This window comes from Anarhichas minor, unplaced genomic scaffold, assembly GCF_050575085.1.
Source record: "Anarhichas minor isolate MPS153535 unplaced genomic scaffold, ASM5057508v1 ptg000136l, whole genome shotgun sequence".
Taxonomy (NCBI): domain Eukaryota; kingdom Metazoa; phylum Chordata; class Actinopteri; order Perciformes; family Anarhichadidae; genus Anarhichas; species Anarhichas minor.
This window is the reverse complement of record NW_027466582.1, coordinates 20959306-20975720: the sequence shown is the minus strand read 5'-3', so window position 1 is coordinate 20975720 and position 16415 is coordinate 20959306. Positions and strand designations below refer to the sequence as shown.

The 16415-nt window shown below is 43.9% G+C and overlaps 1 protein-coding gene across 1 annotated transcript in view; it reads left to right on the top strand.

Annotated features, from left to right (window-relative positions):
* Positions 1-16415, top strand: part of nrxn3b (neurexin 3b) — a 262834-nt gene that overhangs the window by 54532 nt on the left and 191887 nt on the right. The window contains exons 5-7 of the mRNA XM_076084372.1: positions 8488-8789; positions 10165-10188; positions 11801-11962. Coding sequence (XP_075940487.1) covers positions 8488-8789; positions 10165-10188; positions 11801-11962 — 488 coding nt within the window. The remainder of the gene's footprint in view (positions 1-8487; positions 8790-10164; positions 10189-11800; positions 11963-16415) is intronic.

The window sequence follows — 16415 nt, the reverse complement described above, 5'->3', positions numbered from 1 at the left end:
TGTCCCAGTGCACCGTAAACTGATTTACTCAGTGTCTGAGTAGACAATAATGTAACCAAACTGTCATTCACCTCACCTTAAAAACAGCACTCGGTGTGATTGGCTGATGAGAGGAGGTCTCAGTTGAAGCCTGAGGGGGGTGCTTGTCGTTAACCGCCTTTGGCACCCTGCTCTTCCCTGCCATCCAGATTATATTGGTTTTAAGGGCTCTTTCACGGTGAGTCATGTTTATTTCATTGTCCCTTTTATGGCACCGCTGTTCCCCTTTTAACCCCTCGCCTTCCTGCACGCAGCTAAATGTTCTGCCAGTACACGGGAGAGTAAGTTATAGAGGTAATAAATATTGGATGGCCTCAGCTTTGACTAGGGATGTGTGCTAATCTGTTTCAAGTGCAGGAGAGGGACTTTGCTTCACTCGCGCTCTCATTAGTTTAGAGTTTCTGCTTCGAGTTGCGTTGCGTCATTTTAAACAAAGTCAAAAATCACATTTGTTATGTAAAACATAAAAACGTGTCCACTGGTAGGTCAGTTGGCTAAAGTGCACATCGCTAAATTGCTTTATTTTTGTCCAAATTTCAATGTTGAAAATAAACAAAAGAAAGCTCACTATGAAATATATATATATCGCCCCCTGTTGTGGTATCCAGTTTGTTAGTTAAACTAGCATTTAGTATTTATTATAGTCATTTGTACATATTGGATGTTCTGTAAGTGAGAAACCCTTCCCATCAACCTCACAGTGGTAATTACAAATGCTTTTTATGTTGGCTCTCATATCTCCTATGAGGCATTACACATTTAGAAACTGTGTCAGTGTAAGCAATAAACATATCAGAGAATTAAACAACAGAGATGTGGAGGAAGACTATCACCCTTCAAATTAAAATGAAACTACTCAAAATGTATAATGGAAAAGTGACAATTATTGATTTGCAACCATTTAAAGAGACGTAGATGAAGTGTCCTGCAGTGCCATCTTACTGTGTTAAAAGGACGCGGCTGTTTTGCAGTTGTTGCTCCTGGTTGTGTGGGTTGAGAGCAGCTCGCTGACACTATGTCGAGCTCAGCGAGGTATGTGATAAAGTATTAGACTCATCAGTTGTAGAAAATTTGGCAGAATTATAAATTTAGTTGGCCCTCTTATTTGTCAAAATATGTATTTCTTTTACTCGTTGTAGGGGGACATTTGCGGATGGAGTCTTGGGCTGAAGCAGCATATGTCACTAAAAGTAATGATAACTGTAGCATGCTGCTTCATGCTCCACGGCTCTATCCACAGGCAGCATGTGAACTGACAGAGACTAATGTGGTGAGTTGGATGCACGGCCGCGCTTCTGACAGGAGAGATAATAGCCAATAAGGCAACGCCACTGTGGATGATTGACAGGCTCCAGGGAAGGCCCCGCCTGCCGTGACCCTGGGGCAAGCCTCCGTTCACATACAAACACTATGCAAACATGTGTACACATGGACATACATACAAAACATTCACATTCATGACAGCCGGTTCACTATTCAGTGAATGCTCACAGTGAGTTGCTTAAAGTAATTAAATGATTTGGATCACAGTCAGAAAAGCTCATTTTATGGTCAAACGTAAAATGTGTCAGACAGACAGAAGAAAACAAATAACCCAAAACCCACACAGATGCAGAGTGATGCAAGTCTACCAAGGTACTGCTCTGCAGAATGGTGGAGAATATGAAAGCGATACAATGCTCGCTGCCGTCACTTCTTATTCTGGCTCAGGATGGCAGCTGTCAGGCTGATGCAATAGTCGGCGTTCAGGAGACACACTGTCAAAGATAGTTTGATTGTTGATGGAAATAATGCGGACCGCGGATGACTCCATAATATTGTAATCCACAGTTACTGCCATTTAACAAAGGATTCATGAAGTCTCTGCCTACAGTCATTGTGTCAATACGTGACAGTATGAACGCACAGACCTCTGAAGATTCAGTGATGTCATCAGAACTGTGTCAGGATGGTTCCTCCAGCAGAGCACCATTTATTTTAAAGAGGTATTTTCCCACGGACATGCCTCAGATCTCTCTTTTTCCTGAAGTGCTGACAGGTTCTGCCTTTTGACTTCCCATAAGCAGCTATGAAACAAGTTTGGTTTAATGTTTTAAATTCTAATCATGATGCTTGCCCATCTTGCCCCTGCAGCCGACCAATCGAAGTGATTTGAATGAATGAATAATATAAACGTCATCATTTCTTGACTCACTCTTGAATCTCGGATGAGGCAGACTAAAGCAAACACCAGCCAGCTAAATCATTTGAGCAGATATAATAAATGTGGTTGAATCTCAGGTTCCAGCAATTTCCAAGAGATTCAGGAGGTAGAGCGGGCTGTTCATCACAGGGTTAGGGGTTCCATCCCCAGCTCCTCCTTCCACATGTAGAAGTGTCCTTTGACAGGACACTGAAGCCCAAATAGCTTCATACTGTAGATTCACACATTAAAGGCAGTATTCAAATAACGGCCATTCACTAATAGATCGTGGAAAAAAACAAACTGTTGAATCAATTATTTTCTTTCAATCACTAAACTGCCTCACTTTAACATCACGTGTAGACGCACTCCTGATTAATGAATTAGGGACCAGCCTTTTTAAACCGGATCTTATTTTCATTTGTTCATCTTAAGATTGGTTCATTCGTTTGCTCTCCTAACATGAATTAGCATGGTGTACATTGAGAGGATGGGTAAAAGACTGAGATGTCCTCCTTCAGCCCCTGTCTCTCTGTGATTCCACACACCCCTTCTGCTCTTAATGGTCCACTAGCAGTAATAGGAGTGCAGTCACCACATCTCTATCTTACTCCCTCCCTCTCTCTCTCTCTCTCTCTCTGCAAACTCATCCTCGACCCCTACCTCCACCTCCAGTGTTCGCTTCGCACAATTGCCCCAGTTGATGGGATTGGACCTCAGGCGACTGCCCCCATTCTTCAGACACCCTCCATCTCGCCCTCGTTCACCACTGCCATTCACACCACCCCCCTGTTGACACTCCAAACCTCATCACTCACTCCATGGAGGCTCCACCATCGGCAGCCAATAAGGAGATTCAGTGACACACACACACACACACACACACACACACACACACACACACACACACACACACACAACATGCTGAAAAACACACCAAAGGTGACAGGGACTAACTTGTCTCAGCCAGTAGCCAGAAGAGAGCGCTGGGCCTTGTCTACACTGAATGACAATTTACCTGTCCAAAGTTCTTATATCACTCTCACATGCTCCAATAAAATAAAGACATTCGATCCACATTATTTTTATGTGTGTGTATATTAAACACCAGCTAACTTACCTACTTAATGAGGGTTTTGTGTACTTGTCGGCGTAGAAAGTGTGTGGAAGTGCAACATGGTTTGTCATCCAAAGTGGTGCTAAAGGAAAAAGACATACTGCAGGGTACACTATTTAATGCGTATTGTCAGTCCACCCTGTAGAATGTATCTTGTGTACATTGTCGACAGTCTGATCAGGTACTGCTGAAGAAAGGGCAACTCATCAAATGAATTAGGATCCATCCTCTGATTACCATGATTGCAAATTCCATGGAAGTCCCCCTTACACCTTTCACAGTATCTCATAAGAGTGTAGGAGTTTGACACTGTAAATAATGTGCTCATTATGGCAGCATGGGTGGCACTAGAGGAAATTCAGGGAATAATTACAATTATTGGAACTGATCTTCTCTACCTTCTCGTACACAGGAGTTATCGAAAGTGTTTTACTCAAGTCCAAAGTGTTGGACAGACGGACGCCCACTCCGTCCCTAGAGCTAAACGGAGAGGCTAAGAACACACATCACCCTATTCTCCCCTGAGTCTCTCGGACAAGTTCACTGGGTTTGCCTACGCACATCAGCCAATAAGACGCCTGAAACACAAAGTCAACTCGTTGACCTGCTCCCTGTGCAGGTCTGTTAATACGACCAGTCCACTGAAGCTAATCAGTGTCTCACATAATGTAGAAGCTGACCTCACATGTTCCTGTACCATAGTGAGTCGAGATGCAGCATTCTTCTAAGTCTGCCTCCTTTTTCTCTGCAGCAGTTTCTATTGCCAGAACATTTTTGAAGTTGGGGAGGATTTACTTTATTTATGTGCTTGGTAAATATTGCAATACGATGAGCATGTACTATAAGTGATGATGGTTTCTGAACTCTAAACGTCATGTTTTTTTTCAGCAGGAGGTCTTTCAAAAATCTTTGAAATGGCAATTCTTAGTTACTAATTTAAAATGCCTTTTGGGGGAATATTGCAGGAATCTCCTGACTGTAGAACTCTGAGAGCGTGTTGGATTTGTGGTGGTATTCCTCTGCTTTATGGGGGTAAAGGGGGAGAAAGAGAGAGTGAGGTTTGGTGGGTGTGCTGAGTTATTAGGTGCAGTAATAAGGGTTATCAGTGCTGGAATCACAAGCCACAGGGACAGCTCTTCACTGCCAGGCTTAACACACACTATCACCTCGTTTCTCTGGAGAGCCATTGGAAGTACCTCTGTCTTTCTCTCCCTCCATCTGCCACTCTCCCACCATCGCTCTGTCTCCCAAGCTCTCTCTGCTTTTATTTTCCCCGTCTCATCTCTTTTTCTTTTTCCCTTGCTGTCTCTGCTTCCATCTCTCTCTTCCTTTTGTTCAAGACTCTTGCTTCCTCCGTGTCACTTCTGTTTATGTTTATATCTCTCTTTTGTCTCTCTTTGTCACTCTTCCCTCCCCCGTCTGTGCTCGCAGACGTAAAAGACAGTCTCAGACAGGTTGTCCGCCGCAGCTCTGCAAGGTTACGGGAAACACAAGATGAGAAAAGAAGTGTCAGGGTGACAATGCACTTCAACTTCTTGGATATGTCATGTGACATCTTGAAAGTTGTCATGAAGAGGACACATATATATTATTTCTACCAAATCTCCCTCAACATAAGCCTGTCTAACAGTGCTGCCTGCCTTTAAAGAGGCACATCAGCCGTGGTGCTCCAAAGCTCACCATTGAGCTGTAAGCAGCAGAGTTGCATGGTTAGTGTTCATGTCGGGAAGCAGTGAAGCACATTGTTCTTGTTGGGCTGCGTCAGGCTAACCGCGCTGCTCAAACTGTTATTAGCAAATGATGCTAATTTCTCACTTAGGGGAGGGAGGAAAAGAGAATGGATATGACACAGAGCGGGAGAGAGAGGGTGAGAGGAGGCATGGCTTTTCCCATTCTGTTAAATGCATTGTGTGGGATGATGCCGCAACCTTGAATGACTTTGGTTCCTGAGGGTGTCACGCAGACAACAATAGCTAAAAGCACAAGTTAGCTTTCTATGTTTAGGTCTGGAACTTCAGGCTTGTTTATCTGCAAATATAGTGCAAACATGCAGTTGATGCGTTGGATGTCAGCACGGATTGAGTTCACTTCACCAGAGAAAAAAAGTCTCCTTCAGTTGCCCAGCTAGCGTCCGTGTGCAGTGAGCTTATGGGCTTACAGCCGTACAGCTGTAACATCTCCAGCTAAAGTTGGTGTTTTGCCACAATAATCACAATACGTCCTGCCTTTAATCCTGCCATTTAACTCATTTGATTTCCCTCCACATGCTTCAAGCATTTTCCTCCCACAGTGATGAGGGACAGTGTGACATCCTGTGCTGATCTTAAGGGGGTTGAAGGTTAAGGACCGGAGCTCTGTGAGGTGACAGCGCTCTCCTCTCCAAGGCCCTTGGGGTCAGACTGGGGAGCGAGCTCAGGCAGGTGTGTATGGCGAGGGGAGCGGAAATGAATGGGAGCTGATAATGAAGGAGATAATTGCTTCCAGTGGATTTTGAAATCGAAACCCCAGCTCCCAGAGCACACAAATGGAATATTGATGACTATGGGGAAAATAAGGGAAAATGACCCCGCTCTATGATCGATTTGAAAGCCACAGATCTGCACAGAGCATGTCTCAACAGGCAATGCATTTCCCCTGCTTTTTATGGATTCGTATGCACTTACCTCGGGTTTAATATTGCTGAGGTTCACAAATATTACATTATATCAATTTACTCCCTCTATTATTCATAGCAACAATGTTTTATTGATAGTCTTCCTCAGCTCCACAACAACTTTGTAATTGCAGGGTTTTAATTAATACACATAGGAGAGTCAAACACACCATAGACTGATAGCCTTTTATTCCAGTATTAGTATTTAGTGGAAAAATAAATGGTAAATCATTAGAGATACAAGTTAAGAAGGAAACAGGGAGGCTGGGTGTTGTATTTTCTACAAGGACATGCAGTATTATAAAGATTTATTAATCTTAATACCAAAAGGTGAAATAATTTTAGGGCCTCTTCGTAAAATAAGAACCAACTCTCACACTTCCAGACTGCAAGATGTGGGCACATTCATCTCTGATCTCATCCAGACCACTTTCCCTAGACCAGAGACCAGGAGCAGGCTGGGTAGTGGAACAACCTCGGGTCTCTTCCCTCTCTTCCTGACGTGGTCACACTGCCCTCGGTGGTGCTTGGTCTGGCAGGGTGGATGTAAGATAGAGCTGGCAGTGATCATGTAGAAGTCTGCTGCACTTAAACCAATCCCTGTGCTCCATTCTCCGATGTTGATGAGTGTATCTCCGTCATAATCCATAAATGCTCCGGTAACAAAGGCCAACGTCAGGCCGAATGCTAGCATGCTCACGATGGCAATGCACACTACTTAGCAGATGATTTCTATGATGATCAGTGTAAATGTAGCAAAAACGGAGTAGTATGGACATGGCCTTAGAATGAGCTAAGCATTTACCAGTCAGCACTAATATAAAGTAGAAATGAGGCTGGTGGGAATATCATTAGTTTAGCAGATATGTGCTCACAAATTCAATGTTGACCAGTTTATGGCGCTAGGTCAGAAGGATTCCTTCCTTGCGAATCTATATATATACATGTATATATGTGTGTATGTATATATATATATACATATCAGGGTTTCTTGTATTCTCCTATGTATATTATGTTGCCTCTCTGTGTTGTGCTGTCCCAGTGATAATAATGGGTCCTATTTATTCCCCTGGCACATGGATGAGGGCTTTCACAGGGCCTTTGTTACCTCCCATACTGTTTCCTCATGTCTCTGTGTTGCACAGAGACATGAGTTTGACGCCGAGGGGAGAATTTGTCCGTGCCAGGAATCAGCAGCCCATCATCCTACAGCCCCACTCCACTTCCCGTTGGTTTCTCTCTCAATGTTCTCATTCTCATTTTTTCCCTGCTTCTGTATCTTTCTTCCAGCCCCACAACACTGCTCCCTCATGTTTACATACAGCCTGATCCAAAACAACAAACCCAAGCTGTACAGCCTGCAGTATGCCGTCTCTCTCTTCTGCTTGTTCTCCTTTCACTCGCGGCCCCCCCATGACTTCTGAGTACACAAAAGAAAATTCAGGGCGCAGAGGAAATGAAATGTCACGCTGAAAATTGTATTGTTGGCAGGTAATGACATAGTTACTGTTACTAAGTGCCATGGCGGTTAGTTGGTTTGGTATGTTGGCAGGGCTTTTTCTGAAGGTTGCAATTTGTGAAAGGTGCTGCTTGAACACTGTGTTATTGGAGGAGGAGTCATGCAGCCCTACCCTTGAGTCCGTGGTGCTGTATCCAACCTAACACATGCTGTAATACAATTGACAGTGAGTATGACCTTGTCTCTAATAGCTTCACCCAGACCCACGCTGACCAGAGCTTGTCATAGCACCTTTAAGAGGCAGCAGGAGAAGTGACAATTACTTCAGCACACATCAGAAAGAAACACTACTCCTCTCATCCACTCTTTCTTTCTCGTAGAGTCTTCACTTTCCCTCAGTCCAGCAATTTTATTTTTGCTCTCTCAGTCTTTCCGTCCATCTTGAGTCCCCCCCCCCCCCCCCCCCCCCTCTTTCTGTCTGGAGCTGTCTCACCTTACTCTCGGTGTCGATCTAAAAAAATGGGCTCATGAAGTCACTTTGCAACAGCGGAGTGATATAAAACTGTAAACTCAGGCTGAGTTTGATTTATGCGCACCATTAGCGGGGAATAGTGTTCCATCATAAGTAGTCGGTCTGTCTGGAGGCCGAATGCGAAACCCAAACCGGCGGTCGTACAGACAGGATTTTATGATGTGAACTGAATGATGGGATTATCATAGCTGTAATTATGGGGAGCAGTGCATTGTGTGTGTGCTTGTTACCTTCTCTGCAGCATCCAGTGGTTCTCATATCTACTGAGGCTGCTTCATGACTGATGCTGGGCTGTTTTCTTGTTTTTAATAATGCAATAATGAATGTGACAATGACTGCTGGGCTCCAGTCGTCATGGCTTACATAACTCACAAGGAAAGAAATATGTGAATTGTTAATCCTCAGGTGGTTAATGTCAATGCTGATAATGTAACGCTTACCTTCTCTGACTGTCATGACAAGTATACCGATCCTAAAACCAACATTTCTTCTCTTGTGGTTTCAGCGAGGGAGGAGAACGTGGCCACCTTCCGGGGCTCAGAGTACTTCTGCTACGACCTGTCGCAGAACCCTATTCAGAGCAGCAGCGACGAGATCACGCTGTCCTTCAAGACATGGCAACGTAACGGCCTCCTCCTACACACGGGGAAATCCGCAGACTATGTCAACCTGGCACTAAAAGACGGGGCCGTCTCCCTCGTCATCAATCTGGGCTCCGGGGCCTTTGAGGCCATCGTGGAGCCAGTCAATGGAAAATTCAACGACAACACCTGGCACGACATCAAAGTGACACGCAACCTGAGACAGGTAATCGGGGGTAGCAGTGATGGACGGAGTTTGGAGACAGGTGGACTTTTCTTTCGCTTTAGATTACCTGCTTCCAGGAGCTTTTGAGAGAGAGCCGGCGTTAAGAATGTCACCGTGTTCTGATTGGTTGCCATTCCATCGCCACAGTTCAGATACATTATTGAGATAGATCTCATTATACTTTTGGTTATCTTTACAATTACATGAATTCTATTTCATTTGATATCATTGTTCAACTTATTTTCAGTTTAATGAATAGTAAAAAAAACAGGGCAAAGCAGTTCTGTCTCATGTGATTGATAGCTAAGTCAAGGCACTGTTATTCCAGGTGTTTTCCTCTGTCCTGTTTATCGGCTTATTGAACTTGAGGTCCCTGTGTCCTCAAATTAAAGTGATCTGATAATTCTATTTTGCTTCACTCTCCCCTAAGCTGACACTTCCATCAGGCGCTGTCGCTATCTCCCGGCTTTCAGAAAGAGTTTTTTATGCTTGTGGAGAATATACACTTTCACTTTAAAGCCAGGCAGAGAGTGTTTGCCATTAATGCAGTATTTATAGCTCAGATGATCAGGGTGCTTTTTATAGATACAAAGACATTTCCATCAAAGATGTGCATCTGTTGTACATAAGCAGAATTTGTTACTTGACAGATATTGTCTACCATTTTCTTAATGTGATTTAAAATGAGCTTGTATTGCAGTCGGGTGGAGCTAGTATGAGTCGGTACAGAATAATGAGAGCCAGTGCTGTATGGAGGTGGGGCTGGCTGCAAAAGTATGGACTTGTTGATTGTCTTGGTCGACCTTTTAGTTTGTCTGCAAGGTGAGACAGCATTTAGTGCTCTCAGAGCAGCACAACAAGTAAGTGCCGATTCCCTGACAGTGTCTCGCTGACAGTAAGCTTTTGCCCCACAGGTTAGTAAATAGGTGTCGGGGAAAATCCCAACAGGATAACACAGTTTAGTAGGTTAGAAGCTAAGAGCCAAGGGCTGCTTGCCTGCTTTCTTTCTACCACTATCATTTTCTTTCCTCTTTGAAAGGAAGTCTAGACTAAGGGTGAAAAAAACACTACACGTTCTGTTGAGGTTCAGGCCATCCTACACAGGTTTAATGTGAAGGTCCCCGGATGGCAAGCTGGCTCTTTATTACTGCAGCCACAACTCTGGTAAATCATGTAGTATTTTTTTCACCCCAACACTAACTCATCCATGATATAAGTCATTTTTACTACTAACCGATATCTAACCAACTAATGTACTAACTAACATCCTAATTCTCCATCGTTGCTTTTGTTTTTTGTTTTCTGTCCATCCTTATTAACAACCTTTTTTGTTCACTATTCTTTTGATTTCCTTTCTTCCCCTTTTTCTGGAAAGCAATCAGGCATTGGACACGCTATGGTAAACAAACTACATTGTCTGGTAGATATCATTCTTATTGTCTTTTTTTTGGGTTTGCCGTGTGTCCCCTCCCCCTCTCTTCTTTTATTCGTTCTCTTTGAGTTTCATCCTAGACACTCTTATCAAAAAATGAGGAGATGGGTTTGTATTACCAGGCAGTTCTTTCTTCGCTTCTTCTCAATTTCCTCCCTGACCTGCCAACAACCTCCTTCTTTACCCCACAATCCCCCATCCTGTTTTTTTTTCACTTTGGCTTTTACTTTTTTCTCTATGTTTCTTCCACATTACTGCAGATTTACAACAACTAAAAATGTAACTCTTTGCCTTTGTCAAGGCAACTTACCTTTTATTTAATTTTTTTCACACAAAAAGTCCCCATTTTTTGTGAGGACTGTCGTCCAGAACTGACAGAAGCTTGCCACAATCCCAAAGATGGTGACCTCGACACCGAGCCCTGAAGGAGACCAAAAAATGGCAACCCTTAACCTTCATTGCGGGAGCTCTGACAGTTGTTTCCAACTCACTATGGCGCATGGCATGCCCACACCTCATTGACCTCTCACCTCCCAAACTCATATAACCTCACCCAAAATAACCACTAACACTCTAATTCACTCACCCACCTGTCAGCCTATCACTCACTCTGCCCTCCCTGTGTGTGTTTGTAGCATGCTGGTGAAAGTGGTGTTGGTGTGTTGTGGCTAACCTTGATCACCCTTACCCCTGGGCCCCTACGCACAACATCTTTAAGAATAAGCATACTGATCTAGGATTATCGGTCTGGTCCTGTGACATTGAGAATACGACCGTGACACCCGAGCTAAACCTGATCAGAGATCAGCATCAGCTATTCTCAAAGTGTGTTTGAATATGGGTCTTGATTGTGCATGAGCCTCTGCACCTGTGTGGCCTGCTCCAGCTGTGAATGGCACCATTGATCCACTTACTCCCTTACATGTCCAATTAAATGTGGTTAATTTGCCGTCTGACAGTGGTGACCTTGGTTTGCACATTGATGTGTTGTGAAAAGCCTCCCTTTGTTTTGCATGTGCGTGGATATACAGATGTAGATGTCTGCAAGAGAGGGGAGAATGTGAGACGGATGGTGTGAGAATAAGTGTGTGTAAGAGTGTAGGCGTGCGTGCGGACGTCGTGTGTGTGTGTGTGGTCTGACATGCGTGTGTACAGTATATGTGTGTGTCTGCAGTTACCAGATAAATCCCGAAACCTAAGACAAGTGCAATCAATTTGTCCTTGGTTTGAACATTGTACTAACCCTCCCCCAACCTGAAGTTTCAGAACCAAACCTATGATCCATTCTCTTACCCCATCAAAGATAAAGAAAATATGCCTCTGCCATATTTTCTTTACCTGTCCTGTGAATCCTATGGCAAAAATTCCATTAACGAAATCCAAACGCTGTCTGGTCCAAAACAATCGCATCAAGGTACCAAAGGATTCTGTAAAGCAACCTACAGTGTGGGACCCAAAGACAAGCTCAAAGAGCTCATTTCCAATGCAGACCAAGGAAGGAGGTGTGTTTCAGACACAGCACAGGATCGAATCCCAGAGTGTAATGGCTCGGCTTTGGCTATGTGTTGCCCCTCAACAGGTGACTATCTCCGTTGATGGGATCCTCACCACCACTGGCTACACCCAGGAAGACTACACCATGCTGGGCTCAGATGATTTCTTCTACGTGGGTGGGAGCCCCAGCACTGCGGACCTGCCCGGATCTCCAGTTAGCAACAATTTCATGGGCTGCCTCCGAGAGGTAGGAACGACTCAGATGAATACATAGTGAGCAGGTGCATGACTCGTGTAGGATGTGGGTTGGTCATTCCCTATACTGTATCTGCATTTGATTGCTCATGTTGTAGGACTGTGGTTGTCATGCATAAGTGTGTAGCCACATAAGACCACTTTAGTATTCACTTAGCCAGCACAGCTGATTTAGTTATGGACAAAAAAAATAATCAGCATAGGAAGGGAAAGGAGAATGAAATGAAATTGCATTATCAATTAAAGCTGCTAAGTTTGCAGAGGAGCTATCAGACTTTCAATATTCCCTGGCCTAATCTAATTCATAACACTTACTGCAGTTTGTGTGTGAGAAAATATCGCAAAATTGCTTCTGTCACATGTAATTTGCAGTATCAGCTTGAAAGTGCCTCTAAAACGCCTCCCAATGGGCAGCAGTCTCAGAGAAGTATTTGCCTGTGATGAAATAGGAAAAAGCCTTGTTGTTTAGGGATGTTTATAATAGATTGGCTGGCCCTCTGAGCTTTTGAGCAGAGCAAAACATATATATATTAAGTGCCCCGTTATTTACATTTTGCTCACCATTGCTTATCGTGGAGCAAGTACTGATAATAAAGGGAGGACCGGTGGCTCCTCCGAGCTGTAAAAGAGTCTGCATTGATTTCTGCAGCTAAGCAGCAATCTCAGAAATAGAATTATGCTTTTATTTGGGTGCAAGTGTGTATCTTTGTTTCGGAGCTGCAGTATGGAACGTCACTTTAATTGGAACGTACACATCATATTCTCATTGTCAGGGATTTTATCTTGCTGATTAGGAAGTATTTTGGAGAATGGCATTGTATATGAGTTGATCATACATGTGGTCCTCTGTACCTACGCACACAAGCTTGTTTTTCTGTCCTAAACTGCTGTTTTACAGGCTCACAAGGAATATAATAAATTACAGGACAATAATCAACGGATCATAAAAACAATTGATTCTCCATGTTTTTATCCTGTGAAGGAACCGTTTGGAGTGTCTATTGGATCAGATATCAACTAAAGAAATGCCTCCTATTACATTTATCAGTGCTTGCACCGGACACCTTACATTAGCATTAAGCTAATTGGAGCTGTGCTTTCAACACCTCCTTCTCACCTCGAGCTGATAATGTTGGATGCACACAACAATCCAAAAGATTCTGATAGCATGTCGACTAAAATCAATGAGAGTCGGAATTTTGCTGCCACAAGCTCTACAGGCCAGATACTTGTTTTCTTCAACCGTGGAAACGGAACATGTTAGTTCACAGTTTTAATTTGCATGGCATCTCAAACATGTGTGCAAAGTCACATGAAACACTAACAAATACAATGACTGTACATTAGAGCACTACAGTTCATTAATGACCGTCGAAACAGCAGATGACAAAGCGATCTAGTGATAAACTGTTCAATACTTCCTGATCAAAATCTTATTAAAAGACAGCAAGAGCCACAGAAATAATGACAAAGTGATAACTCTGTCACAAGTAGCTGAGTCATCAGCCTTATGAGCAGTGCTTTTATAAGCCTCGTTTTGTACTGAGCTAAGCGGAACAAGTTGGACTGGCAACCAACTGAACATACTGAACTGAGATCAGAATCAGCACTGAACGACACAGCATTATGAACATCAATGCTTTCACTTACTGATGTACATACCAAGTGCTCTGATTTAAACACAAAGAGAATAAATCCAGTTGATTGAATCATGGATACATAAATTCATATAATATTTGCGTGGTATCTCAACACCAATATTAATATTTTTGAATTAACTATAGGGACATTAATATGTGTCTCAGGCTGGCTCTTCTCCATCGTCATCCTGGATGTGTTTCCTTCCATCACAACCTTCTCAATGTTGACAAGAGACAGTCAGTCTCAGTGCTCAGTGGAGCCCCCTCTAACACGCCTTTCATTTAGCCAAGTTAGCTTCCATCAGACCACTATACACTCCACTTCATCTTGTTTTGAGGTTACACACACACACAGCCACGTTTGGGCTAAGAGAAAGTCACCTTGTCTGCATTGTTTTATGTTTCGACTGAGGCTGCGGTTCCCCCGGTCATTACCACATTGGCTAATGCATATCTAGTCCACCCTCAAACTGCGGTGGCCCTCTCCCTCTGTCACAGACACAGATACAGTGCATACATTTCTAGCACTGACCCAGCCATCCCTGTGCTCAGTTGCCCGAGGCTCCATGAATAAATAGGTAAGATTCACAGAGCTTGGCTTTGTGTACCTGTGATCATTAACATCCTCGCTGTGTTTGCATCGTGGGAGGGTTTGTTGATTCGCCCTTCTGGACGGCTATGGATTTGTTGAAGCTTTTTCTTAAAGTTAGTGAAGCATTCGTTTTTTAGCGAAGGAATAAATGATTAATCTGTGAACACAGAGTTATAAAAACTATATTTATAAATACTTTGTATTTGATCCCCCCCACTGGTGGGTTAGTTGATACTCGGTGTGAGGGTGAAGAGGGTTGTTCTGTACCGTGATGCGGTTCATATAAAGTACTGCTTGGTGCAGCTTTAAGGAGGTACATGCATTAATGTCAAGAGTTTTCATCATGGGCCATGCTGCAGATGCTGTTGTGTCCTCCGTGTGCTTCCATTATTATCCAAACAAGTGTGACTCATTTTGAGTTGGCCCTTGAGAGAGAGTGGTGGACAGAATCATGGAGGTGATTCACCATGTGGTTGGGTAGTGGTAGTATTGTGCGATCCTCCACTGTTCATCATACGTTGCTCCATTAAGCAGGCATGGTGCCAGCTGCTACCCAGGACTATGCAAACTGCTCACGACCGGCTGTGTGATCTCCTCCCCACACTTCCATTCATTCACAATATCTCTGTTGCTGTTGCTTGAAGCCCAGCTTGCAGTGCGCTTCTAAGCGCTATATTGTGTATATTTGAATATATTCTTTCACCTACATGTCCTCCCTATGCATCATCGCCTGTCTCTCTGGCTCTCCTACACCATATTCATTCCTTCCTGCCCCCTCCATCTCTTCCTTTGGATTCAACATCCCCAGATAACGAGGGAATGATTCAGTTGTGTTAGGGCCGTTGCTCAGATCAGAGTGTGTCAGTGTTTCTGTCTGACTCAGTGTGTGTAATGTCTGGCTAGAATGCTTCAAATGCTACGGAAGCAGGAATGTTGGTGCACATTGGCTTCTGTTCGTCCTAAGATTTAAAGAAGTGCATCAGTTCGGGCTGATGAAAAAGCTGATGCGTGAGTTACTGCAGCGAGCGAATGCCTGCCTTCCTCTTCTGTCTGACAACAAAAGAGATGCCGCGTGCTGCCATCACGACCCCTCTCTCGTTCAGTCTCCACTGCACTCAAACGCCCCCGAAGGCTACATGGAATGTCATGTCCCGCCTACGTGCATGTTCTGCCACGTGGGCTGCAGCGTGTCACGTGACCGAGGGCCAGTGGGCAGCCGCTCACTCTCCGGTCAGCCCCATGTTTGCGGCGCCTCCTGCAACCCCCGCCCCCACCTCTCACGCCATCCAGTCCCTCCCTCCGGTGTCACTGGGCACTCGTGGCGGCACTGGAGCTGTGCAGTGGCCCCTTGTGTCAGACCGTGGGGGCGGCTGGGGCATGGACTGTCATCTCTGCTGAGGGGGATGAAGATGATGAGTAACAAGCAGAGAAGTATGTGAGGGTAGAAGGTGAGAGTATTGAAAAAAAGGGCAGGTACAGAACGTAGGAGAGGACAGGGGCAGGTGAGGGGAATGTCAGCGGGTGGGAGACAGAAACAGAAAAATGACTGAAATGGACGGGGATCGAGAGAACGATGAGTAAGTGAGAGGAAGAGGAGAGAGGGCAAGAGACCAACATTTGGCATTTGAGAGGAACTATGTCGTCATCAGTTTTGTGTTAGTCACCAGTGTGTTCAGGCAAAGCTTGTTTTCCCCTCCAATACAAATGCAAATGTCACCCTGTCCTCTTTAATGATTTAACTTTTGTAATGTCCCGATAGAGGGCCAAACACTGATGGATGGGTACAAACCTCAGTCTCAAATGAAATGCCTCCACCTTTAACTCTTGTTTACAGGATTTGGTTTTAGGTAACACCTTCAGAACAAATATATATCCTTACTTCTGCAACTCAAAACCTAGCATTATATAATATAACAAAAATACATTTGCTGAAAGATATTTTTAAATTCTAGACTCTGTGGCCCAGGGAGTACCATTACACCTATGATAACTGATAGCATATCAGAGGAAGGTTTTTGCTGCTGATAAAATTAGAACCTTTTTTAAAAGTCACACTCTTTTGAAAGAGTGTCACTAAAAACAGATGGTGATTCATAATCTTCCCTGTTTTGAGGCCTTTTTGTGGCTCTATTGTGTAACCTTTACTTAATACAGATGAAAATAGAGAGCACTCTCATGTCTGCAAACTAAATATGAATACTGTTAGCTTAGCG